Source organism: Pseudophryne corroboree, chromosome 9 (genome assembly GCF_028390025.1).
Source record: "Pseudophryne corroboree isolate aPseCor3 chromosome 9, aPseCor3.hap2, whole genome shotgun sequence".
NCBI classification, from domain to species: domain Eukaryota; kingdom Metazoa; phylum Chordata; class Amphibia; order Anura; family Myobatrachidae; genus Pseudophryne; species Pseudophryne corroboree.
In genome coordinates, this window is record NC_086452.1 from 397,188,753 (window position 1) to 397,214,295 (window position 25,543).

Below are 25,543 nucleotides of genomic sequence, written 5' to 3' on the forward strand. Positions count from 1 at the left end.
AGACTTTGTCCATTGATACAGTTGGATATATCTAATTAATATTACGTTCCACATTCCAGTCCCGTTATTCATTGTCATACCACATGAGCTTTCATAGAAGACAATAGTGCCTTAAAAAGAATACATATTTCTATATCAACTGACATTTAGGGCCATATTCAATTAGCAGCTGTAATTAGTGGCAGCCCGTGATAAGCTTGCAGGCTGCAATTTACACGGATTTATGCTTGAGCTTGAGGGAGACTTTAACAGAAATGCACAGTAAATGCCCTTGTTGCGGTTGCCGCGTACGTATTAATGGCAAATTCACCACACGAGAAAAAGGGGCTGTATTTGAATAGCCTAAGGCTACCATCCTTTTCTCTGCACAGTAAATTACACAGGCTATTTAAATCCATCCCTTACTAAAATAAATTAGTTTTGTGGTAAAAGTTAATAGCCTGCAGGTTGCAGATTGTGCGGGATTTTGCGCGAGTCTGCCCTTTTTTTTTAAATCATTCACATGACAAAACCAGGTTGGTTTTGCTGAGTAAATGATTGTGTGTCTGTCTGTATTTTTTAAAGCGGCAAGGTCCCACACAGCCTGCAACTCGCAGAATTATACTTTTTACCCTTGATGTTAAATGGTGTTTCTGTAAATAATGATGTGCAGTAACCAGAAGTTTCTGCCATATTTTTCGCTTAGAATTCTTGTAAAGGATGACCACATTAAAAATCATTTTTCTCCTTTCAACATTTCAATATTATAGAATTTTCTGCCCTCATTTTCAGTTTTTTACCCTATTTAGTGCTGGCTGCACCTAGTCCGGGCCTGGCCAACCGGTGGCTCTCCAGCTGTTGTGAAACTAGACATCCCAGCATGCACTGCCAGAGCTTTAGCTTTCCCTAATAGCAAAACTGTGGCAAGGCATGCAGGGTCATGTATTTTCTCTTACGTCCTAGAGGATGCTGGGGACTCCGTAAGGACCATGGGGTATAGACGGCACTCTAAGACTTTAGATGGGTGTGAACTGGCTCCTCCCTCTATGCCCCTCCTCCAGACCCCAGTTAGATCCTGTGCCCAGAGGAGACTGGATGCACTGCAGGGGAGCTCTACTGAGTTTCTCTGAAAAGACTTTTGTTAGGTAAAACCAGCGCCATTTTCTCCACAGCAAGCTGCAGAGAAGCTGCTCCCGGACTCTCCCCTGCTGAACAAGTAACAGGGGGCAAAAACGAGGGGGCGGGGGGGGCGCACATTTTTCTCTGACGTCCTAGTGGATGCTGGGGACTCCGAAAGGACCATGGGGAATAGCGGCTCCGCAGGAGACTGGGCACAAAAGTAAAAGCTTTAAGACTACCTGGTGTGCACTGGCTCCTCCCCCTATGACCCTCCTCCAAGCCTCAGTTAGATTTTTGTGCCCAAACGAGAAAGGGACTAAGGGGAGAAGAAGCGAACTCAGCTGCGTGCAGAATGGATTGGGCTTCTTAGGCTACTGGACATTAGCTCCAGAGGGACGATCACAGGCCCAGCCATGGATGGGTCCCAGAGCCGCGCCGCCGTCCCCCTTACAGAGCCAGAAGAGCAGAAGGTCCGGAAAAATCGGCGGCAGAAGACGTCCTGTCTTCAATAAGGTAGCGCACAGCACCGCAGCTGTGCGCCATTGCTCTCAGCACACTTCACACTCCGGTCACTGAGGGTGCAGGGCGCTGGGTGGGGGCGCCCTGAGACGCAATATAAACACCTTAGGGGGCAAAAAATGCATCACATATAGCTCCTGGGCTATATGGATGCATTTAACTCATGCCTGTTTTTCCATAAAAAAGCGGGAGAGCGGCCGCCGAGAAGGGGGCGGAGCCTATCTCCTCAGCACACTGGCGCCATTTTTCCTCACAGCTCCGTTGGAGGGAAGCTCCCTGACTCTCCCCTGCAGTCCTGCACTACAGAAACAGGGTAAAACAAGAGAGGGGGGGCACTAATTTGGCAGATAAATCTATACAGCAGCTATATAAGGGAAAAACACTTATATAAGGTTATCCCTGTATATATATAGCGCTCTGGTGTGTGCTGGCAAACTCTCCCTCTGTCTCCCCAAAGGGCTAGTGGGGTCCTGTCCTCTATCAGAGCATTCCCTGTGTGTGTGCTGTGTGTCGGTACGTTGTGTCGACATGTATGAGGAGGAAAATGGTATGGAGGCGGAGCAATTGCCTGTATTAGTGATGTCACCCCCTAGGGAGTCGACACCTGACTGGATGGTCTTATGGAAGGAATTACGTGATAGTGTCAGCACTTTACAAAAGACTGTTGACGACATGAGACAGCCGGCAAATCAGTTAATACCTGTACAGGCGTCTCAAACACCGTCAGGGGCTCTAAAGCGCCCGTTACCTCAGGTGGTCGACACAGACCCAGACACGGACACTGACTCCAGTGTCGACGGTGAGGAAACAAACGTATTTTCCAGTAGGGCCACACGTTACATGATCACGGCAATGAAGGAGGTTTTGAACATTTCTGATACTACAAGTACCACAAAAAAGGGTATTATGTGGGGTGTGAAAAAACTACCCGTAGTTTTTCCTGAATCAGATGAATTAAATGAGGTGTGTGATGAAGCGTGGGTTTCCCCAGATAAAAAACTGCTAATTTCTAAAAAATTATTGGCATTATACCCTTTCCCGCCAGAGGTTAGGGCGCGTTGGGAAACACCCCCTAGGGTAGATAAGGCGCTCACACGCTTATCAAAACAAGTGGCGTTACCGTCTCCTGATACGGCCGCCCTCAAGGAACCAGCTGATAGGAAGCTGGAAAATATCCTAAAAAGTATATACACACATACTGGTATTATACTGCGACCAGCAATCGCCTCAGCCTGGATGTGCAGTGCTGGGGTGGCTTGGTCGGATTCCCTGACTGAAAATATTGATACCCTGGACAGGGACAATATATTATTGACTATAGAGCATTTAAAGGATGCATTTCTATATATGAGAGATGCACAGAGGGATATTTGCACTCTGGCATCAAGAGTAAGTGCGCTGTCCATTTCTGCCAGAAGAGTGTTATGGACGCGACAGTGGTCAGGTGATGCGGATTCCAAACGGCATATGGAAGTATTGCCGTATAAAGGGGAGGAGTTATTTGGGGTCGGTCTATCGGACCTGGTGGCCACGGCAACGGCTGGGAAATCCACCTTTTTACCCCAGGTCACCTCTCAGCAGAAAAAGACACCGTCTTTTCAGGCTCAGTCCTTTCGTCCCCATAAGGGCAAGCGGGCAAAAGGCCACTCGTATCTGCCCCGGGGCAGAGGAAGGGGAAAAAGACTGCAGCAGACAGCCTCTTCCCAGGAACAGAAGCCCTCCCCCGCTTCTGCCAAGTCCTCAGCATGACGCTGGGGCCTTACAAGCGGACTCAGGCACGGTGGGGGCCCGTCTCAAGAATTTCAGCGCGCAGTGGGCTCACTCGCAAGTGGACCCCTGGATCCTGCAGGTAGTATCTCAGGGGTACAAATTGGAATTCGAGACGTCTCCCCCTCGCCGGTTCCTGAAGTCTGCTTTACCAACGTCTCCCCCCGACAGGGAGGCGGTATTGGAAGCCATTCACAAGCTGTATTCCCAGCAGGTGATAATCAAGGTACCCCTCCTACAACAGGGAAAGGGGTATTATTCCACGCTGTTTGTGGTACCGAAGCCGGACGGCTCGGTGAGACCTATTTTAAATCTGAAATCCTTGAACACTTACATACAAAGGTTCAAATTCAAGATGGAATCACTCAGAGCAGTGATAGCGAACCTGGAAGTAGGGGACTATATGGTGTCTCTGGACATCAAGGATGCTTACCTCCATGTCCCAATTTGCCCTTCTCACCAAGGGTACCTCAGGTTTGTGGTACAGAACTGTCACTATCAGTTTCAGACGCTGCCGTTTGGATTGTCCACGGCACCCCGGGTCTTTACCAAGGTAATGGCCGAAATGATGATTCTTCTTCGAAGAAAAGGCGTCTTAATTATCCCTTACTTGAACGATCTCCTGATAAGGGCAAGGTCCAGAGAACAGTTAGAGGTCGGAGTAGCACTATCTCAAGTAGTACTACGACAGCACGGATGGATTCTAAATATTCCAAAATCGCAGCTGATTCCGACGACACGTCTGCTGTTCCTAGGGATGATTCTGGACACAGTACAGAAAAAGGTGTTTCTCCCGGAGGAGAAAGCCAGGGAGTTATCCGACCTAGTCAGGAACCTCCTAAAACCAGGCCAAGTGTCAGTGCATCAATGCACAAGGGTCCTGGGAAAAATGGTAGCTTCTTACGAAGCGATTCCATTCGGCAGATTCCACGCAAGAACTTTTCAGTGGGATCTGCTGGACAAATGGTCCGGATCGCATCTTCAAATGCATCAGCGGATAACCCTGTCTCCAAGGACAAGGGTGTCTCTCCTGTGGTGGTTGCAGAGTGCTCATCTTCTAGAGGGCCGCAGATTCGGCATTCAGGACTGGGTCCTGGTGACCACGGATGCCAGCCTGAGAGGCTGGGGAGCAGTCACACAGGGAAGAAATTTCCAGGGCTTGTGGTCAAGCATGGAAACGTCACTTCACATAAATATCCTGGAACTAAGGGCCATTTACAATGCCCTAAGTCAGGCAAGGCCTCTGCTTCAGGGTCAGCCGGTGCTGATCCAGTCGGACAACATCACGGCAGTCGCCCACGTAAACAGACAGGGCGGCACAAGAAGCAGGAGGGCAATGACGGAAGTTGCAAGGATTCTTCGCTGGGCGGAAAATCATGTGATAGCACTGTCAGCAGTGTTCATTCCGGGAGTGGACAACTGGGAAGCAGACTTCCTCAGCAGACACGATCTCCACCCGGGGGAGTGGGGACTTCACCCAGAAGTCTTCCACATGATTGTGAACCGTTGGGAAAAACCAAAGGTGGACATGATGGCGTCCCGCCTCAACAAAAAACTGGACAAATATTGCGCCAGGTCAAGGGACCCTCAGGCAATAGCTGTGGACGCTCTGGTAACACCGTGGGTGTACCAGTTAGTGTATGTGTTCCCTCCTCTGCCTCTCATACCCAAGGTACTGAGAATCATAAGAAGGAGAGGAGTAAGGACTATACTCGTGGCTCCGGATTGGCCAAGAAGGACTTGGTACCCGGAACTTCAAGAGATGCTCACGGAAGACCCGTGGCCTCTACCTCTAAGAAAGGACCTGCTCCAGCAGGGACCATGTCTGTTCCAAGACTTACCGCGGCTGCGTTTGACGGCATGGCGGTTGAACGCCGGATCCTGAAGGAAAAAGGCATTCCGGATGAAGTCATCCCTACCCTGATCAAAGCCAGGAAGGATGTAACTGTGCAACATTATCACCGTATTTGGCGTAAATATGTTGCGTGGTGTGAGGCCAGGAAGGCCCCTACAGAGGAATTTCAACTGGGTCGTTTCCTGCATTTCCTGCAAACAGGACTGTCTATGGGCCTAAAATTAGGGTCCATTAAGGTTCAAATTTCGGCCCTGTCAATATTCTTCCAAAAAGAACTAGCTTCAGTTCCTGAAGTTCAGACGTTTGTCAAGGGGGTACTGCATATACAGCCTCCTTTTGTGCCTCCAGTGGCACCTTGGGATCTCAATGTAGTTTTGGGGTTCCTAAAATCACATTGGTTTGAACCACTCACCACTGTGGACTTAAAATATCTCACATGGAAAGTGGTAATGCTGTTAGCCCTGGCCTCAGCCAGGCGTGTCTCAGAATTGGCGGCTTTATCCTATAAAAGCTCTTACCTAATTTTTCATACGGACAGGGCAGAATTGAGGACTCGTCCTCAATTTCTCCCTAAGGTGGTTTCAGCATTTCACTTAAACCAGCCTATTGTGGTGCCTGCGGCTACTAGGGACTTGGAGGATTCCAAGTTGCTGGACGTAGTCAGGGCCCTGAAAATATATGTTTCCAGGACGGCTGGAGTCAGAAAATCTGACTCGCTGTTTATCCTGTATGCACCCAACAAGCTGGGTGCTCCTGCTTCTAAGCAGACTATTGCTCGTTGGATTTGTAGTACAATTCAGCTTGCACATTCTGTGGCAGGCCTGCCACAGCCAAAATCTGTAAAAGCCCATTCCACACGGAAAGTGGGCTCATCGTGGGCGGCTGCCCGAGGGGTCTCGGCTTTACAACTTTGCCGAGCAGCTACTTGGTCAGGGGCAAACACGTTTGCTAAATTCTACAAATTTGATACCCTGGCTGAGGAGGACCTGGAGTTCTCTCATTCGGTGCTGCAGAGTCATCCGCACTCTCCCGCCCGTTTGGGAGCTTTGGTATAATCCCCATGGTCCTTTCGGAGTCCCCAGCATCCACTAGGACGTCAGAGAAAATAAGAATTTACTTACCGATAATTCTATTTCTCATAGTCCGTAGTGGATGCTGGGCGCCCATCCCAAGTGCGGATTGTCTGCAATACTTGTACATAGTTATTGTTACAAAAAATCGGGTTATTATTGTTGTGAGCCATCTTTTCAGAGGCTCCTCTGTTATCATGCTGTTAACTAGGTTCAGATCACAAGTTGTACGGTGTGATTGGTGTGGCTGGTATGAGTCTTACCCGGGATTCAAAATCCTTCCTTATTGTGTACGCTCGTCCGGGCACAGTATCCTAACTGAGGCTTGGAGGAGGGTCATAGGGGGAGGAGCCAGTGCACACCAGGTAGTCTTAAAGCTTTTACTTTTGTGCCCAGTCTCCTGCGGAGCCGCTATTCCCCATGGTCCTTTCGGAGTCCCCAGCATCCACTACGGACTATGAGAAATAGAATTATCGATAAGTAAATTCTTATTATTTGGTGCTAAATTGTGTAGATATAGCACTTTACAGGCTGGGACTTTGTTTTCAGTATCTAGTGGCGCTGGGTGTGTGCTGGCATACTCTGTCTCTCCAAAGGGCCTTATTGTGGGTCTGTCCCCATATTCAGATATCACAGTGTGTGTGGGAGTGTCAGTACGAGTGTGTCGATATGTCTGAAGCGGAAGGCTCGTCTAGGGAGGATGCAGAGCAGATGGTGGTGGTGTCTTCGTCGGCACACCCGACACCTGATTGGTTAGACATGTGGAATGTTTTAAATGCTAATGTGACTTTATTACATAAGAGATTGGACAAAGCAGAGTCCAAGGACAGCGCAGGGAGTCAATCCATGGCTTTGGCTGTGTCACAAGACCCTTCAGGGTCCCATAAACATCCCTTCTCCCAGATAGCAGACACTGATACCGACACAGATTCTGACTCCAGTGTCGACTATGATGATGCGAGGTTGCACCCAAGAGTGGTCAAGAGTATTCAATATATGATTATTGCAGTAAAAGATGTTTTTGCATATCACAGAGGAACCCTCTGTCCCGGACACGAGGGTCTGCATGTTTAAGGAAAAAAAACCTGAGGTAACGTTTCCCCCATCTCATGAGCTGAACGCTTTATTTGAAAAGGCTTGGGAAACTCCAGATAAGAGACTGCAGGTTCCCAAGAGAATTATTATGGCGTATCCTTTCCCCTCAAAGGACAGGTTACGGTGAGAATCCTCGCCCACGGTGGACAAGGCCTTGACGCGCTTGTCCAAAAAGGTGGCGCTACCGTCCCCAGACACGGCGGCCCTAAAGGATCCTGCGGATCGCAGACTGGAAACTACCTTAAAATCAATTTATGCGACTACGGGAGCCCTGCTCAGACCTGCTGTAGCGGCGGCATGGGTGGGTAGCGCAGTTGCAGCGTGGGCAGATAACTTGTCATCTGACATTGACACCTTAGATAAAGATAGTATTTTGTTGACCTTGGGTCACATTAATGACGCAGCGTTATATATGAGAGAGGCTGCGAGAGATATTGGGCTGTTGGGTTCAAGAGCCAATGCCATGGCAGTTTCTGCTAGAAGATCCCTGTGGACCCGTCAATGGACAGGTGATGCGGATTCAAAGAGACATATGGAGGCTTTGCCTTACAAAGGTGAAGTTTTATTTGGGGAGGGCCTCGCGGACCTGGTTTCCACAGCTACCGCTGGTAAGTCTTCTCTTTTGCCTTATGTTCCCCCACAGCAAAAGAAAACACCTCAATAACAGATGCAGTCCTTTCGGTCCCATAAGTTCAGAAAGGGTCGGGGCTCTTCCTTCCTCGCCAGAGGTAGAGGGAAAAGAACACCAGCTACAGCTCCTCGGCCTCTACAAAATCCACCGCATGACGCTGGGGCTCCGCTGCGGGAGTCCGCACCGGTGGGGGAACGTTTTCGTCTCTTCAACCACGTCTGGGTTCAGTCGGATTTGGACCCTTGGGTGGTCGAAATTGTATCCCAAGGCTACAAACTGGAGTTCGAAGATGTGCCTCCACACCGATTTTTCAAATCGACCTTGCCAGCTTCTCCCCCAGAGAGGGAAATAGTTTCAGCTGCCATACAAAAGCTGTGTCAACAGCAGGTGATTATCAAGGTTCCCCTAGGACAACAGGGAAAAGGGTTTTATTCAACCCTATTTTTGGTCCCGAAGCCATATGGCTCGGTCAGACCAATTCTGAATCTAAAATCCCTAATCCTATATTTGAAAAGGTTCAAATTCAAAATGGAATCTCTCAGGGCAGTGATCTCCAGCCTGGAAGGGGGGGATTTTATGGTGTCCCTAGACATAAAGGATGCATACCTTCATGTCCCCATATATCCTCCTCATCAGGCGTACCTGAGATTCGCTGTACAGGATTGTCATTACCAGTTTCAGACGTTGCCATTTGGGCTTTCCACGGCCCCGAGAATTTTCGCCATGGTAATGGCGAAAATGATGGTGCTCCTGCGCAAGCAGGGAGTCACAATTATCCCATACTTGGACGATCTCCTGATAAAGGCAAGATCAAGGGATCAGTTACTAAAAAGCGTCTCTCTCTCCCTGAGAGTACTACAGCAACACGGCTGGATTCTAAATCTACCAAAGTCACAGTTGGTTCCGACAACTCGGCTGTCATTTTTGGGCATGGTTCTGGACACGGAAAAAAGAGGGTTTTTCTCCCAATGGAAAAAGTCCGGGAACTCCAGAGCATGATCAAGGACCTGCTGAAACTAAAAAGAGTGTCAGTTCATCAATGCACTCGAGTATTGTGAAAGATGGTGGCGGCCTACGAGGCCATTCCGTTCGGCAGGTTCCATGCGAGGACTTTTCAGTGAGACCTTCTGGACAAGTGGTCAGGGTCCCATCTACAGATGCATCGGAGGATAAGCCTGTCCCCCAAGGCCAAGGTTGCTCTCCTGTGGTGGCTCCAGAGTGCTCACCTTCTAGAGGGTCGCAGGTTCGACATTCAAGATTGGATTCTTGTGACTACGGACGCGAGCCTCCGAGGATGGGGAGCAGTCACACAAGGAAGAAATTTTCAGGGATTATGGTCAAGCCAGGAGGCTTGTCTACACATCAATGTGCTGAAATTAAGGGCCATTTACAACGGCTTGCAACAGGCGGAGAGTCTTCTTCGCAACCTACCCGTTCTGATCCAATCAGACAACGTCACAGCCGTGGCGCATGTAAACCGCCAGGGCGGGACAAGGAGCAGAGTAGCAATGGCAGAAGCCACCAGGATTCTTCGCTGGGCGGAAAATCATGTAAGCGCTCTGTCATGGGTCTTCATTCCGGGAGTAGACAACTGGGAAGCAGACTTCCTCAGCAGACACGATCTCCATCCAGGAGGTTGGGGACTTCATCAAGAGGTCTTTGCAGAAGTAACAAGTCGTTGGGGACTTCCTCAAATAGACATAATGGCGTCACGCCTCAACAGAAAGCTTCGGATGTATTGTTCCAGGTCGAGGGACCCTCAGGCAGTGGCGGTGGACGCCCTGGTGACACTGTGGGTGTTTCAGTCGGTCTATGTGTTCCCTCCACTTCCGCTTATCTCAAAAATACTGAGAATCATAAGACGAACAAGAGGGCAGACAATACTCATTGTTCCAGATTGGCCTCGAAGGGCCTGGTATTCAGATCTTCAGGAAATGATCACAGAAGATCTGTGGCCTCTTCCGCTCAGGGAGGACCTGTTACAAGAGGGGCCCTGTGTGTTCCAAGACTTACCGCGGTTACGTTTGACGGCATGGCGGTTGAACACCAAATCCTAGCTAAGAAGCGTATTCCGGGGGAAGTCATCCCTACTCTAATCAAAGCTAGGAAGGAGGTAACGGCGAAGCATTATCACCGTATCTGGAGGAAATATGTGTCTTGGTGTGAATGCTCCTACTGAAGATTTTCAGCTGGGTCGTTTTCTCCATTTTCTACAGACAGGAGTGGATATGGGCCTGAAGTTAGGCTCCATTAAGGTGCAGATTTCGGCCTTATCTATATTCTTTCAGAAGGAATTGGCTTCTCTCCCAGAAGTCCAGACTTTTGTAAAGGGAGTGCTGCACATCCAACCTCCTTTTGTGCCCCCAGTGGCACCGTGGGACCTTAACGTGGTTTTTCAGTTCCTTAAATCACACTGGTTTGAACCTCTTCAAACAGTTTAATTAAAATTTCTCACTTGGAAGGTGGTCATGTTGTTGGCCTTGGCATCTGCGAGGCGGGTGTCCGAATTGGCGGCTTTGTCTCACAAGAGCCCCTATCTGATTTTCCATGTGGATCGAGCGGAGTTGAGGACTCGTCCTCAATTTCTGCCTAAAGTGGTTTCGTCGTTTCATATGAACCAACCTATTGTGGTGCCTGTGGCTACGGGTGACTTGGAGGATTCCAAGTCCCTTGATGTAGTCAGGGCCTTGAAAATTTATGTAGCCAGGACGGCTCGGGTTAGGAAAACAGAGGCACTGTTTGTCCTGTATGCAGCCAACAAGGTTGGTGCTCCTGCTTCTAAGCAGAATATTGCACGCTGGATCTGTAACACGATTCAGCAGGCTCATTCTACGACTGGATTGCCGTTACCAAATTCAGTAAAGGCCCATTCCACTAGGAAGGTGAGCTCTTCTTGGGCGGCTGCCCGAGGCGTCTCGGCATTACAGCTTTGCCGAGCAGCTACTTGGTCGGGTTCAAACACACTTGCAAAATTCTACAAGTTTGATACCCTGGCTAAGGAGGACCTCGTGTTTGCTCAATCGGTGCTGCAGAGTAATCCGCACTCTCCCGCCCGGTCTGGAGCTTTGGTATAATCCCCATGGTCCTTACGGAGTCCCCTGCATCCTCTAGGACGTAAGAGAAAATAAGATTTTAAACCTACCGGTAAATCTTTTTCTCCTAGTCCGTAGAGGATGCTGGGCGCCCGTCCCAGTGCGGACTATTTCTGCAAGGCTTGTATATAGTTTTTGTTTACATAAGGGTTATGTTACAGTTGAGATCAGTCTCTGGCTGATGCTGTTTTGTTCATGCTGTTAACTGGTTTAGTATGTACCATGTTGTGCGGTGTGTATGGTGCGGGCCGGTGTGTATCTTGCCTTTAGATTAACAAAAATCCTTTCCTCGTACTGTCCGTCTCCTCTGGGCACAGTTCTATAACTGAGGTCTGGAGGAGGGGCATAGAGGGAGGAGCTAGTTCACACCCATCTAAAGTCTTAGAGTGCCCATGTCTCCTGCGGAGCCCGTCTATACCCCATGGTCCTTACGGAGTTCCCAGCATCCTCTACGGACTAGGAGAAAAAGATTTACCGGTAGGTTTAAAATCTTATTTTTTCCCAACAGCTGGAGAGCCACAGGTTGGCCAGGCCTGCTCTAGTCATCTTATTGTTAGGCATAGTAGGCTCCCTTATCCCAGCATAATAAATAGGTTACCTAATTCTATGGTCATTATGAACTTTTGTGTATGTGAGAAAATCAGTTTAAAAGGTATCTCCCAATAAAAAGAAATATCTGCTTCCTGCGATGGATATTTACTGAGTATTTCATTTTGTTTTGTTTTGTTTCTTTTTGGTTTTTATCTTTTGTAGTTTGAAAACACTCAAATTAAGTTATCTGAGCTAAAAGCGACGTTTGACAAAACGGAACAAGAAAAGCAAACGATTGTTGAAGAGCTCAAGCAATGTAAAGACAAGCTAACACTGCTGCAGGAGAAGGGCACTAATGTAAGTTTCCCACCGCCGGTAAGACATGCACCCTGTGCCCCGTCACCATCCACCTGCGCTTCTACACATGCGGCTGCTCTTATTTGTCGTAGTTTGCAGTGTGCTGGAGCATATGCTTGCTGTCATGTTGCAGTTATTGTGGTCTCGTGTATCAAGCAGGAAACGTGACATTAATTTTATTAATGATAAATATTACTCATACATTCGTTAGGGGGGCTTTGGAACAATGAGGGATTGAGGTGCTGGATAGATCTTGGGAATGTTTAAAAAAAACAAAAAAAAAACCCAGCTCCTTTGCTCTATAGTCCCTCAGCCTAGAAGACCTATTTTTATTTGTAAGTGCCCCTAGATCAAGGTACTTTACCTCATTGCTGCTGCAGGTAGTTAAGTAGTTTGGTCACTTGTTTGACATGTTACGCCTATTTGAGAATGTTGATTTGTTATCTGCTCCTTCTCAAAATGTATTCATTCACCTGCTAGGGCATTGTTAGTGAAATAACCAAAGTCTTCCTGACTTGATTGGTCTTCAGTCAACTTTTTTCTTAAAGTTTTTGAGTTCCATCCAACACCTTTTTACAGCATTGTTCCGGTTTCCCCTAATGGACTATGATAAAAGGACTTAACATAAATACAAAAACCCAGTTTTTATTTTATCGCATCAGAGCTTATTATGAAACTCTGTTCAGGAATGTTGTAATGGTTAGTGTCCCAGAGGACATAGCTCTTTTATGTTCTCTGAATAACCTCTTGTACCAAAGTTTATCTCAGTGTTCGTTTGTTTTTGTTTTAGGAAAAATGTATCCATATAGAAAATTTTTTACTTTGCTCATTTTTTTTCCAATGCGTTAATCACCATTGTTCTTTCATTAGCAGTTTTATGGTTACTTTGATAACTTGTTAGTAGGCAATTACCATTTCCATTCAAAAATACACTGCATTTCCATTCAAAAATACACTGCATTTCCATTCAAAAATACACTGCAAGAAAAACTCTTGCACATTATTGCTTGCTACTATAATGCACAGTGACGGCCCTGTTTTACAGCAGGATCTATCTTGTTATTGGCTTTACAGCAAGATAATGAGGTTACCGTACTTTAGGATGTTTGGATTGTATAAGTTTGTGATGTGCACGTAACATAAAATGTTCTGGCCTTGGTGTGCAATGCATGGGAAGTCACATGTTCCGATGCACCTGGTTATAGAGATCACTGTACAGAATATACTCACTCTAACATAAACCTCACAATGCACAGCTACAGCACCTAAACAAGTCTGGGAGTGAGGCTCTCACAATAATACAGATCCCTCCCCAATGCTGTTACACCTGATCGTATCCCAGCAGTTCTGGAATATGGCCTGTATCTGACCATCCTGCCTTCCCCAGTGGGCGTCGTTATGGTTGTATTATAAGAGAATGGGTGGTGCCAGAACCAATCCTTGGTTGTTGCTCTTACCCCTTCCCCACGAAAAAGGCAAATAAACTACACATTTAAAAACTGGAAAAAAAATGTTTTATATATGTAATGTACATTTAGGTTTTATTTGAATGCATATTGCAGTATTGAAGAGCCTTATAGGGAACTACTCAGACACTAACAAACCTGATATCTGGCAATTGGCTGCATATGAAGCTTACTTACAACAATATCTTATTTGTTTGTGGTATAGAGGATACTGTGTGTGTATTCTGATGTTTAGGTAAGTAAATTCAGTGGGTGCCCCAAACACCCTGCGCTCAGTATAGTTACACCAGTGGTAACTGGCTTTGTAGGGGTTTGGTATAAAACATGGTATGAGGCACCATTTGTGTTGTACTGTGTGGTTGGTCCCGAAGATTAACCATGATCATAGATTACAGTTAAAATCATTTGAGATCTCACTAACCGTGATTCTGTGAATTTATAGTCAATCAACCACAAACATCTAACACAATATACGAGATGACTTTAAAACGACAAAGTAACAGATTGTATCACAGTGACTAGCCACACCGATCTGTCATAAGTACGTAAGGTGTGAGCATTAGCGCACACCTGTCTTACCCTATTATATCTGTCTTCCACGTGGGATTGGTACTTGCGGTAATTTTTCTATACAGTAGGGTAATAACCACAAGGACAATTTAGTTCAAATTTAATTGTTTAAGGAGAACCAGTTAAATAAAATCCATGTCTATTACGTATGGTCGCATCATGATCTATGTGTGATCAGTTTTTTACCCCACATACATAGAAAGTAAAAATTTGATTCCAAGATGGTTCAAGTAGGGACATCTGATAGCAGGCTCCATAATGATTTCTGAGCTCTAGTGCACATATAGAAATAATTAGCAGCTTCTGATTGGATCAATACAGTGCTGTTCCAATGTGGGGATTGGTTGTTCTTTCTAATCTTGCCTCACATTCTTCCTTACTCCACTCAGAGATCACTACAGATGCTGGCCAGCAGAGGGTACCCACTAAATGCTAAACTCAGGAAGGTGCCAGCACTTAGTCTCAGGTCTCGTGGGATGGGGTTTAAAAATGTTAGAATAGTGCAAACCTTTTTTTGCATGATTCCATATAATGAAGGTCATGGATTGTGTGTTACTGGAGCCAGTGTCCGGGTCTCCACAATTCAAAAGGGGGATTCTGGTAGTTGGCTTATGGTGTTTGCTGACAACCGAGGAATAGTGAAACAGCTCACTTCTCCTTAATAAGTATTTTATGTTACTCCTACATCCATTGGGACACAGTAGGTCAATAGGGCATGGAGGTGCTGGATAAAGTTCAGACAAATTACTAAAGGCCCAAACTCTCCTCCTCCTCCTCTATATCCACACAGCTGGGAAGAACTTACATTTTTCTAAGCACCCCTGGAGCAGTGCACTTTATGGTAATGTCGCCAGAAGCAGCTGTTTAGTCTAAGTTTTTATTTTCATTCTTATACGTATGGTCAGCATACTAGCCCTCGGTCCCTGCTTCTGTCTGCTGCCTGGTTGGGAGCACAATCCCTATCGCTGCAGTTAGTGACCTTGTACACAGTAAGCTGTCCAGTCACCATGACAAACAGACGGCACTCCAGTCTGCCCCTGTAACAGGGCAAGTAGCATATACTGTTGGGCTGTTTATAGTGAACACCTCACTTGTATGCTTTAACAATAGTAACGGTTAAGTTAATTGCCACCAATACCCATAAAAGGTGGAGGAGCAGGAGCTCACACTCAACCATCCCATGCTGTTCAAATGGACCCAGTCTTTGCCTAGTTCAGTACAGCATTTATCAAGGGCTTCCTTTTCCTTCAAAAAGTTTTTTAACTCGTGTGTGTGATACCAGGGCAGTGCCACAGTTGTGCTCTGGTCCAAGCTTGCAGGGACGGATTCTCTCTGGAGAATGGACAAGTACTTGATTATTCTGATTTTGATGATTCCATTAAAAGACCAGGAATAGAGGATTTAATAAGAGCTGTTCATCACACTCTTTGGAAGATCCCATTTCCGCCGAAGCCCAAATTCTCAATTTCTTTAGAAAAATAATGAGTCCTAACACTAGTATAGTCTTTTGTGGAGGTGTGGACAAAGCCTGTTGAAAATTGTAAAATCTCCTGCAGAAGTTTACCCTACTATCCATTGCCTTTGGATGGCCATGATAATTGAGAACCCCTTCCTAAAGTGATGCCGTATAAAATGAGTAGCCAGAATGACTACAGTCTCTATTTAATTGTAGCCTCATTGCAAAATAAATTAGACAAGAAATGTGAATAGATTCTTAGTGCTATGTACAGTATGTGGCTGTTGGGGTGTCACTGAGAAAACAGGCCATGTTGACCTGGTCAGAGCAGCTCAGGCTGGAAGATATGTGCCCGAATTATTACCTTTACTAGCACATACTCATGATGCCATATTAGATCCAACCTTCATCTTCGCTAGTGATACTGCTGCATCTGATGGAGCCAGGCGTGCCTTGTAAAGTTCAAGAGGTCACTAGAGGTAGTTTGTTTTGGTCCTGAATTGTAGAGATTGATCAGTCAGACTTCAGGAGGTTGACGTTCCTCTCTGCCTGCCAGCGTTCCAAGAGTCAGACCTATCCTGGTTTTGCTCTGCGAAGCCACTAAGCCCACAGTTACATAGTCTGCATGATGGGTACCTTGCCCACGCAGTGTAGCCTGCAATAAGGTCCTGTCATTTTAGATTTAGAGAACTGTGGATCTCTTCAATCTCGGACATTTGGGTGAAAAGAATTGTGGATTGAGGATACATACTGAATTCCAAGGTGCTTCTTTACCATAACCCTTCCCTTTGACCTTAGATTTTGTGAAGGTCGACTGCACGCCCTCCCTTCATGCTCTGATCTGTTGCTTGTTTGATTATTCAGGAATATTGGTTTGTCAGCTCCTCCAGCACAACATTGAATTATCTTCCTACTGGGGCTTTAGTTGTCAAATAACTGAGGTCTTACGCTGCAGGAATATAGAGGAAAGCAGTTTGGACTTCGGTAAAAAAAAAAAAAAATTTAAGTTCCTAATTCAATCCAGCACCTTTATTCCTTATTTCTCTGACGTCCTAGTGGATGCTGGGAACTCCGTAAGGACCATGGGGAATAGCGGCTCCGCAGGAGACTGGGCACAAAAGTAAAAGCTTTCTGACTAGCTGGTGTGCACTGGCTCCTCCCCCTATGACCCTCCTCCAAGCCTCAGTTAGATTTTTGTGCCCGGCCGAGAAGGGTGCATGCTAGGTAGCTCTCCAGAGCTGCTTAGAGTAAAAGTTTTAAATAGGTTTTTTTTTTATTTTCAGTGAGACCTGCTGGCAACAGGCTCACTGCATCGTGGGACTAAGGGGAGAAGAAGCGAACTCACCTGCATGCAGAGTGGATTGGGCTTCTTGGCTACTGGACATTAGCTCCAGAGGGACGATCACAGGTTCAGCCTGGATGGGTCCCGGAGCCGCGCCGCCGGCCCCCTTACAGAGCCAGAAGAGCGAAGAGGTCCGGAAAAATCGGCGGCAGAAGACGTTCCTGTCTTCAATAAGGTAGCGCACAGCACTGCAGCTGTGCGCCATTACTCTCAGCACACTTCACACTCCGGTCACTGAGGGTGCAGGGCGCTGGGGGGGAGCGCCCTGAGACGCAATAAAACATGTTTTAAACCTTATATGGCTAAAGAAATGCATCACATATAGCTCCTGGGCTATATGGATGCATTTAACCCCTGCCAGTTTTCCTAATAAAAAAAGCGGGAGAAAAGGCCGCCGAAAAGGGGGCGGAGCCTATCTCCTCAGCACACAAGCGCCATTTTCCCTCACAGCTCCGCTGGAAGGACGGCTCCCTGACTCTCCCCTGCAGTCCTGCTACAGAATCAGGGTAAAACAAGAGAGGGGGGGCACTAATTGGCAGAAAATACATATACAGCAGCTATAGAAGGGAGAAACACTTATATAAGGTTATCCCTGCATATATATATAGCGCTCTGGTGTGTGCTGGCAAACTCTCCCTCTGTCTCCCCAAAGGGCTCGTGGGGTCCTGTCCTCTATCAGAGCATTCCCTGTGTGTGTGCTGTGTGTCGGTACGATTGTGTCGACATGTATGAGGAGGAAAATGATGTGGAGGCGGAGCAATTGCCTGTAATAGTGATGTCACCCCCTAGGGAGTCGACACCTGACTGGATGGTAGTATGGAAGGAATTACGTGACAGTGTCAGCACTTTGCAAAAAACTGTTGACGACATGAGACAGCCGGCAAATCAGTTAGTGCCTGTCCAGGCGTCTCAAACACCGTCAGGGGCTCTAAAGCGCCCGTTACCTCAGATGGTCGACACAGACCCAGACACGGATACTGACTCCAGTGTCGACGGTGACGAGACAAACGTAATGTCCAGTAGGGCCACACGTTACATGATCACGGCAATGAAGGAGGCTTTGAACATTTCTGATACTACAAGTACCACAAAAAGGGGTATTATGTGGGGTGTGAAAAAACTACCCATAGTTTTTCCTGAATCAGATGAATTAAATGAGGTGTGTGACAAAGCGTGGGTTTCCCCCGATAAAAAACTGCTTATTTCTAATAAATTATTGGCATTATACCCTTTCCCGCCAGAGGTTAGGGCGCGTTGGGAAACACCCCCTAGGGTAGATAAGGCGCTCACACGCTTATCAAAACAAGTGGCGTTACCGTCTCCTGATACGGCCGCCCTCAAGGAACCAGCTGATAGAAAGCTGGAAAATATCCTAAAAGGTATATACACACATACTGGTGTTATACTACGACCAGCAATCGCCTCAGCCTGGATGTGCAGCGCTGGAGTGGCTTGGTCGGATTCCCTGACTGAAAATATTGATACCCTGGATAGGGACAGTATATTGACTATAGAGCATTTAAAGGATGCATTACTATATATGCGAGATGCACAGAGGGATATTTGCACCCTGGCATCAAGAGTAAGTGCGTTGTCCATTTCTGCCAGAAGAAGTTTATGGACACGACAGTGGTCAGGTGATGCGGATTCCAAACGGCATATGGAAGTTTTGCCGTATAAAGGGGAGGAGTTATTTGGGGTCGGTCTGTCAGACCTGGTGGCCACGGCGACGGCTGGGAAATCCACCTTTTTACCCCAGGTCACCTCTCAGCAGAAAAAGACACCGTCTTTTCAAACTCAGTCCTTTCGTCCCCATAAGGGCAAGCGGGCAAAAGGCCACTCATTTCTGCCCCGGGGCAGAGGAAGGGGAAAAAGACTGCAGCAGGCAGCCTCTTCCCAGGATCAGAAGCCCTCCCCCGCTTCTGCCAAGTCTTCAGCATGACGCTGGGGCTTTACAAGCGGACTCAGGCACGGTGGGGGCCCGTCTCAAAAATTTCAACGCGCAGTGGGCTCACTCGCAAGTGGACCTCTGGATCCTGCAGGTAGTATCACAGGGGTACAAATTGGAATTCGAGACGTCTCCCCCTCGCCGGTTCCTGAAGTCTGCTCTACCAACGTCTCCCTCCGACAGGGAGGCAGTATTGGAAGTTATTCACAAGCTGTATTCCCAGCAGGTGATAATCAAGGTACCCCTCCTACAACAGGGAAAGGGGTATTATTCCACGCTGTTTGTGGTACCGAAGCCGGACGGCTCGGTGAGACCGATTTTAAATCTGAAATCCTTGAACACTTACATAAAAAGGTTCAAATTCAAGATGGAATCACTCAGAGCAGTGATGGCGAACCTGGAAGAAGGGGACTATATGGTGTCTCTGGACATCAAAGATGCTTATCTCCATGTCCCAATCTACCCTTCTCACCAAGGGTACCTCAGGTTTGTGGTACAGAACTGTCATTATCAGTTTCAGACGCTGCCGTTTGGATTGTCCACGGCACCACGGGTCTTTACCAAGGTAATGGCCGAAATGATGATTCTTCTTCGAAGAAAAGGCGTCTTAATTATCCCTTACTTGGACGATCTCCTGATAAGGGCAAGATCCAGGGAACAGTTAGAGGTCGGAGTAGCACTATCTCAGGTGGTGCTACGTCAGCACGGGTGGATTCTAAATATTCCAAAATCGCAGCTGATTCCAACAACACGTCTACTGTTCCTAGGGATGATTCTGGACACAGTCCAGAAAAAGGTGTTTCTCCCGGAGGAGAAGGCCAGGGAGTTATCCGAGCTAGTCAGGAACCTCCTGAAACCAGGACAAGTGTCAGTGCATCAATGCACAAGGGTCCTGGGAAAGATGGTGGCTTCTTACGAAGCGATTCCATTCGGAATATTCCATGCAAGAACTTTTCAGTGGGATCTGCTGGACAAATGGTCCGGATCGCATCTTCAGATGCATCAGCGGATAACCCTATCTCCAAGGACAAGGGTGTCTCTCCTGTGGTGGTTGCAGAGTGCTCATCTTCTAGAGGGCCGCAGATTCGGCATTCAGGACTGGATTCTGGTGACCACGGATGCCAGCCTGAGAGGCTGGGAAACAGTCACACAGGGAAGAAATTTCCAGGGCTTGTGGTCAAGCATGGAAACGTCTCTTCACATAAATATCCTGGAACTAAGGGCAATTTACAATGCCCTAAGCCAAGCAAGGCCTCTGCTTCAGGGTCAGTCGGTATTGATCCAATCGGACAACATCACGGCAGTCACCCACGTAAACAGACAGGGCGGCACAAGAAGCAGGAGGGCAATGGCAGAAGCTGCAAGGATTCTTCGCTGGGCGGAAAATCATGTGATAGCACTGTCAGCAGTGTTCATTCCGGGAGTGGCATACTGGGAAGCAGACTTCCTCAGCAGACACGACCTCCACCCGGGAGAGTGGGGACTTCATCCAGAAGTCTTCCACATGATTGTAAACCGTTGGGAAAAACCAAAGGTGGACATGATGGCGTCCCGCCTCAACAAAAAACTAGACAGGTATTGCGCCAGGTCAAGGGACCCTCAGGCAATAGCTGTGGACGCTCTGGTAACACCGTGGGTGTACCAGTCAGTGTATGTGTTCCCTCCTCTGCCTCTCATACCCAAGGTATTGAGAATTATAAGACGGAGAGGAGTAAGAACTATACTCGTGGCTCCGGATTGGCCAAGAAGGACTTGGTACCCGGAACTTCAAGAGATGCTCACAGAGGACCCGTGGCCTCTACCTCTAAGGAAGGACCTGCTCCAGCAGGGACCTTGTCTGTTCCAAGACTTATCGCGGCTGCGTTTGACGGCATGGAGGTTGAACGCCGGATCCTGAAGGAAAAAGGCATTCCAGATGAAGTCATCCCTACCCTGGTCAAGGCCAGGAAGGATGTAACCGCAAAACATTATCACCGCATTTGGCGAAAATATGTTGCGTGGTGTGAGGCCAAGAAGGCCCCTACAGAGGAATTTCAACTGGGTCGTTTCCTGCATTTCCTGCAAACAGGACTATCTATGGGCCTAAAATTAGGGTCCATTAAGGTTCAAATTTCGGCCCTGTCGATCTTCTTACAAAAAGAACTGGCTTCAGTGCCTGAAGTTCAGACGTTTGTCAAAGGGGTACTTCATATACAGCCTCCTTTTGTGCCTCCAGTGGCACCTTGGGATCTCAATGTAGTGTTGAGTCTCCTAAAATCACATTGGTTTGAACCACTCACCACTGTGGAATTGAAATATCTCACATGGAAAGTGGTCATGCTGTTAGCCCTGGCTTCAGCCAGGCGTGTCTCAGAATTGGCTGCTTTGTCATATAAAAGCCCTTACCTAATTTTTCATTCAGACAGGGCAGAACTGAGGACTCGCCCTCAATTTCTCCCTAAGGTGGTTTCAGCGTTTCACATGAACCAGCCTATTGTGGTGCCTGCGGCTACTAGGGACTTGGAGGACTCCAAGTTGCTGGACGTAGTCAGGGCCCTGAAAATATATGTTTCCAGGACGGCTGGAGTCAGAAAATCTGACTCGCTGTTTATACTGTATGCACCCAACAAGCTGGGTGCTCCTGCTTCTAAGCAGACGATTGCTCGTTGGATTTGTAGTACAATTCAGCTTGCACATTCTGTGGCAGGCCTGCCACAGCCAAAATCTGTAAAAGCCCATTCCACAAGGAAAGTGGGCTCATCTTGGGCGGCTGCCCGAGGGGTCTCGGCTTTACAACTTTGCCGAGCAGCTACTTGGTCAGGGGCAAACACGTTTGCTAAATTTTACAAATTTGATACCCTGGCTGAGGAGGACCTGGAGTTCTCTCATTCGGTGCTGCAGAGTCATCCGCACTCTCCCGCCCGTTTGGGAGCTTTGGTATAATCCCCATGGTCCTTACGGAGTTCCCAGCATCCACTAGGACGTCAGAGAAAATAAGAATTTACTTACCGATAATTCTATTTCTCGTAGTCCGTAGTGGATGCTGGGCGCCCATCCCAAGTGCGGATTGTCTGCAATACTTGTATATAGTTATTGTTACAAAAATCGGGTTGTTTATTGTTGTGAGCCATCTTTTCAGAGGCTCCTACGTTTATCATACTGTTAACTGGGTTCAGATCACAAGTTGTACGGTGTGATTGGTGTGGCTGGTATGAGTCTTACCCGGGATTCAAGATCCTTCCTTATTATGTACGCTCGTCCGGGCACAGTATCTTAACTGAGGCTTGGAGGAGGGTCATAGGGGGAGGAGCCAGTGCACACCAGCTAGTCAGAAAGCTTTTACTTTTGTGCCCAGTCTCCTGCGGAGCCGCTATTCCCCATGGTCCTTACGGAGTTCCCAGCATCCACTACGGACTACGAGAAATAGAATTATCGGTAAGTAAATTCTTATTTATTCAATTGTCCCCTAGTCGACTCATGGTCCATACACACTAGACGACACCGCTCTATGAGCGACGTCGTCTAGTGTTCCCCTCCCGAGCCGAGTGGTTGGCTGCCGCCCGTACACACTGAGCGATATGATCGCTCAGTGACATCACGCAGCTGCCATCCGTGCATGCAGCTCCTGGACAACAGTGCAGATTGGGCTGCATGCACTGCCGACAGCAATGATCATTGCCGACCCGCGGGGCCGTGCATCAATCCTCGCTGGCGGCATACACACTGCCCGAGAAAATGAGCAACATTGCTCATTTTCTCAGAAAATGTGTATGCACCTTAAGATAACAATATTTAACGTATTTAAAAAAAAAAAAAATAATAGTCCAGTTTGTTTTAGCTTTAACATACATACATACATACATACATACATACATACATACATACATACATACATTGTGTTACTTATTAAATATATTGTGTTAGATGTTCTGAAATTCTGTTTGTGAGTTGCAGGTGGCAGTTCGTTGCTCAGTTGTCCAATTACCAACAAAATCACATTCTCTAGATTTATTCTAATTTAAAACATCTGAGTGATTTCTAATATCCCTTCCCTTCTTCAGCCTTCCGCGTTACTTCCCGTCCCAGCCGTATTCTTCGGCGTAATCGTGGCTTTCCTGTATTGGTGTTACGGCCTATTGTGGTAGAGAAAGGTACACACTGCTCTTGTCTGTCCTTCACTATCCACCTACGTGTCCCATCCTTGTAACACTAGTGCATGATCAGATAACAGGACAAGCTGTCCACAGCAAGAGTAACCAGGACCTACTGTACTAATCATTTAACATCTGTCTGTCACTGTATGTGTGCTAAACACTGACCTTCCCTCCAGTAACTGTCTATTATTGTCTAAGTGTCTGCAAGTGTCCAGCACAACAGGAAGAGAAGCGTTCAGAAGGGTGCAAGTGCTCGCTCAACTAAATACATTACGTTCTGTGTGTGTTGGTTCCCTCTTCCAGGAATGACGACCAATGGACTAATGTCTGCAAGCCTGCAGAGCACTGACCGCACCATTTCTATCGCCTGTAGTGACATCGGGAGTCTGTGCTCTGCCCTTGTTTGGGGACAGGATAGTCTTGGTAGACAATCCAGAAATCTATTATTTTGCCCTTTGAATTGTGCTTGAAAATACAACTGTAATGAGCCAGGTGCCTTTCTCAACGCTTCATCTCCGCAACATTTGCTTGCAGTTAGTGTGTTTCCACAGTAAAGAGATGTGTCCGGATTCCTGGAGATGTACAGTAGCAATAAATGTATACAAGGGAGTAGATCTGTATACACACACAATAACACTGTTATAGACTGACCTCCTTAGTAAACAGGATGCACTAACACAGCTGCTTGTACAGTAGCAGAGTCATTTCTAGTTGTTAGTTGACCCAAACCTGTTTATGTTCTACATAGTGATAGATTATTTTTAAATACGTATGGCTATAACATGTTATAGGAATGTTTTCTTCTGTGCAGGTGTGATGTAACTTTAGTTTCTGTTTTGGATATAGCATATTAGCTTCACACTTTGTACATGTCATTTTCTATTTCTTATAGAAGTAGTGTCCAGATAGACAGTCAATAGGTCAACAGGGTAATGACATTCTCCTATGTCGACAGGGTCAAAAAGTCGACATGCAAATGATCAACCATAAACCTAACTGTCCCCTTCTGCAGCCTAACCCTTATCCTCCGCCTAGTGCCTAACCCTAACCGTCCCCTTCTACAGACTAACCCTTATCCTCCTCCTAGTGGCTAACCCTAACCGTCCCCTTCTACAGACTAACCCTTACCCTCTGCCTAGTGCCTAACCCTTATCCTCCGCCTAGTGCCTAACCCTAACCGTCCCCTTCTACAGACTAACCCTTACCCTCTGCCTAGTGCCTAACCCTTATCCTCCGCCTAGTGCCTAACCCTAACTGTCCCCTTCTACAGACTAACCCTTATCCTCCGCCTAGTGCCTAACTCTAGCCCTAACTCTAGGTCAACCTTTTTGCGTTGACCTTTTGACCCTGTCAACCTAAGTCCATGTCAACATTTAACTGTCGCCCTGTTGACTGGTGACCATCTGGTGTTGATTTATTAACTGTCTAATCTAGTTACTATCTTCCCATCCTGATACCCACAGGCCACATGTATATCGGTTAGAAGTATAGGCGCCATTCCCTTCAGTTTCAACTATGCTTAAAAAATGTTGTCTTGTTAATAACGCTAATCCTTACCCCTATTAACATAAATACAAAAGAAGTCAAGTGTGTTAAAGGTCCATTATTATTTTGGAACTTCATTGTAGAAGTATTTTACGGCTTCTAACTAGTGATGAGCGGATTCAGTTCTAACCGAACGTATCTTCCATTTAACAATCACTGACTTTTTGGGGGTATTCGCTTCTGGGTAAGCTCCATTGCAATCTGCCTGGCAGTATTTCTATATTCCCCAATTCTATATGTTCATAATGGCCTTATTATTAGCATTAATGATGCCTGTACAGCCAGGAACAGTCGTAACAAGCTAACTTCCATTACTGGGCCCTAATTACACCTTCTTGTGTGTCTCTTTCTCCACAGAGCCGGTGGCCTTGGATGACTGTGATGGCAGCATTAGTTGCCGTGACTGCGGTAATGCTGTACCCCGGCCTCAGCAGAGGCACGCCGTAAGACTGCTTTTTCAAGCCATGTACTGTTCTCCGTTGAAGCTGACACCGCTTGTGTTTGGAGAAGAAAAACAAATCTGATCCTTACTCTTCCTTTTTACCTCTTAAAAACCCACAGATCTCTGAAAGAGAACAGCAGTAGGGAAATTGCTTTAAACTGTAATATATGTATTTGTCCAGCAGGGGAATAAACACATGACTTTATTCTACCATAGGAAAGAACTTTGCTTGCAACCGTTCATGTAATTTTCAAGTCTAGTTTTGGTGGTATTGGAAATACTGTTAGGGTCTCAAGCGGGCCCCTTGGTACCAAATTATTTATGATGCTTTGGGTTTATGGCCGTTTTATTTTAGAATCTTATTGTAAAAAAAAAAAGAAAGAGACTATATATACTTTTTTGCCATAAGAAACACATATACATCCAAGTGTAGCAGTGAGAGGCTGATTTAATTTGCCTGCTATCCACACTTGTAACAGAGCTGTCCGGCACACGCTCCTTTTAAATAGGAAATGCCTTCCATCCCAATCGCTCGGCTTTCTGATATTGGGACTATTCTCAATCATGACCGCTCCAGTTTAAAACCTGTGTGTATCCGTGTTCTATTGTCATGTCCCAATTCTGTA

The 25,543-nt window shown here is 46.8% G+C and overlaps 1 protein-coding gene across 5 annotated transcripts in view; it reads left to right on the forward strand.

Moving 5' to 3' along the window:
- SLMAP (sarcolemma associated protein) overlaps positions 1-25,140 on the forward strand; it is a 266,543-nt gene extending 241,403 nt beyond the window's left edge. For 4 of the 5 annotated variants that reach the window (XM_063940865.1, XM_063940862.1, XM_063940866.1 and 1 more), the window contains 2 exons: positions 11,881-12,015; positions 24,833-25,140. In XM_063940865.1, the coding sequence (XP_063796935.1) occupies positions 11,881-12,015; positions 24,833-24,922 (225 nt within the window). In that variant the 3' untranslated portion in view covers positions 24,923-25,140. Of the gene's footprint in view, positions 1-11,880; positions 12,016-22,837; positions 22,928-24,832 lie in introns of all 5 variants that reach the window. The other variant, XM_063940863.1, reaches the window with a different exon arrangement.
- Positions 25,141-25,543: the final 403 nt, after the last annotated feature.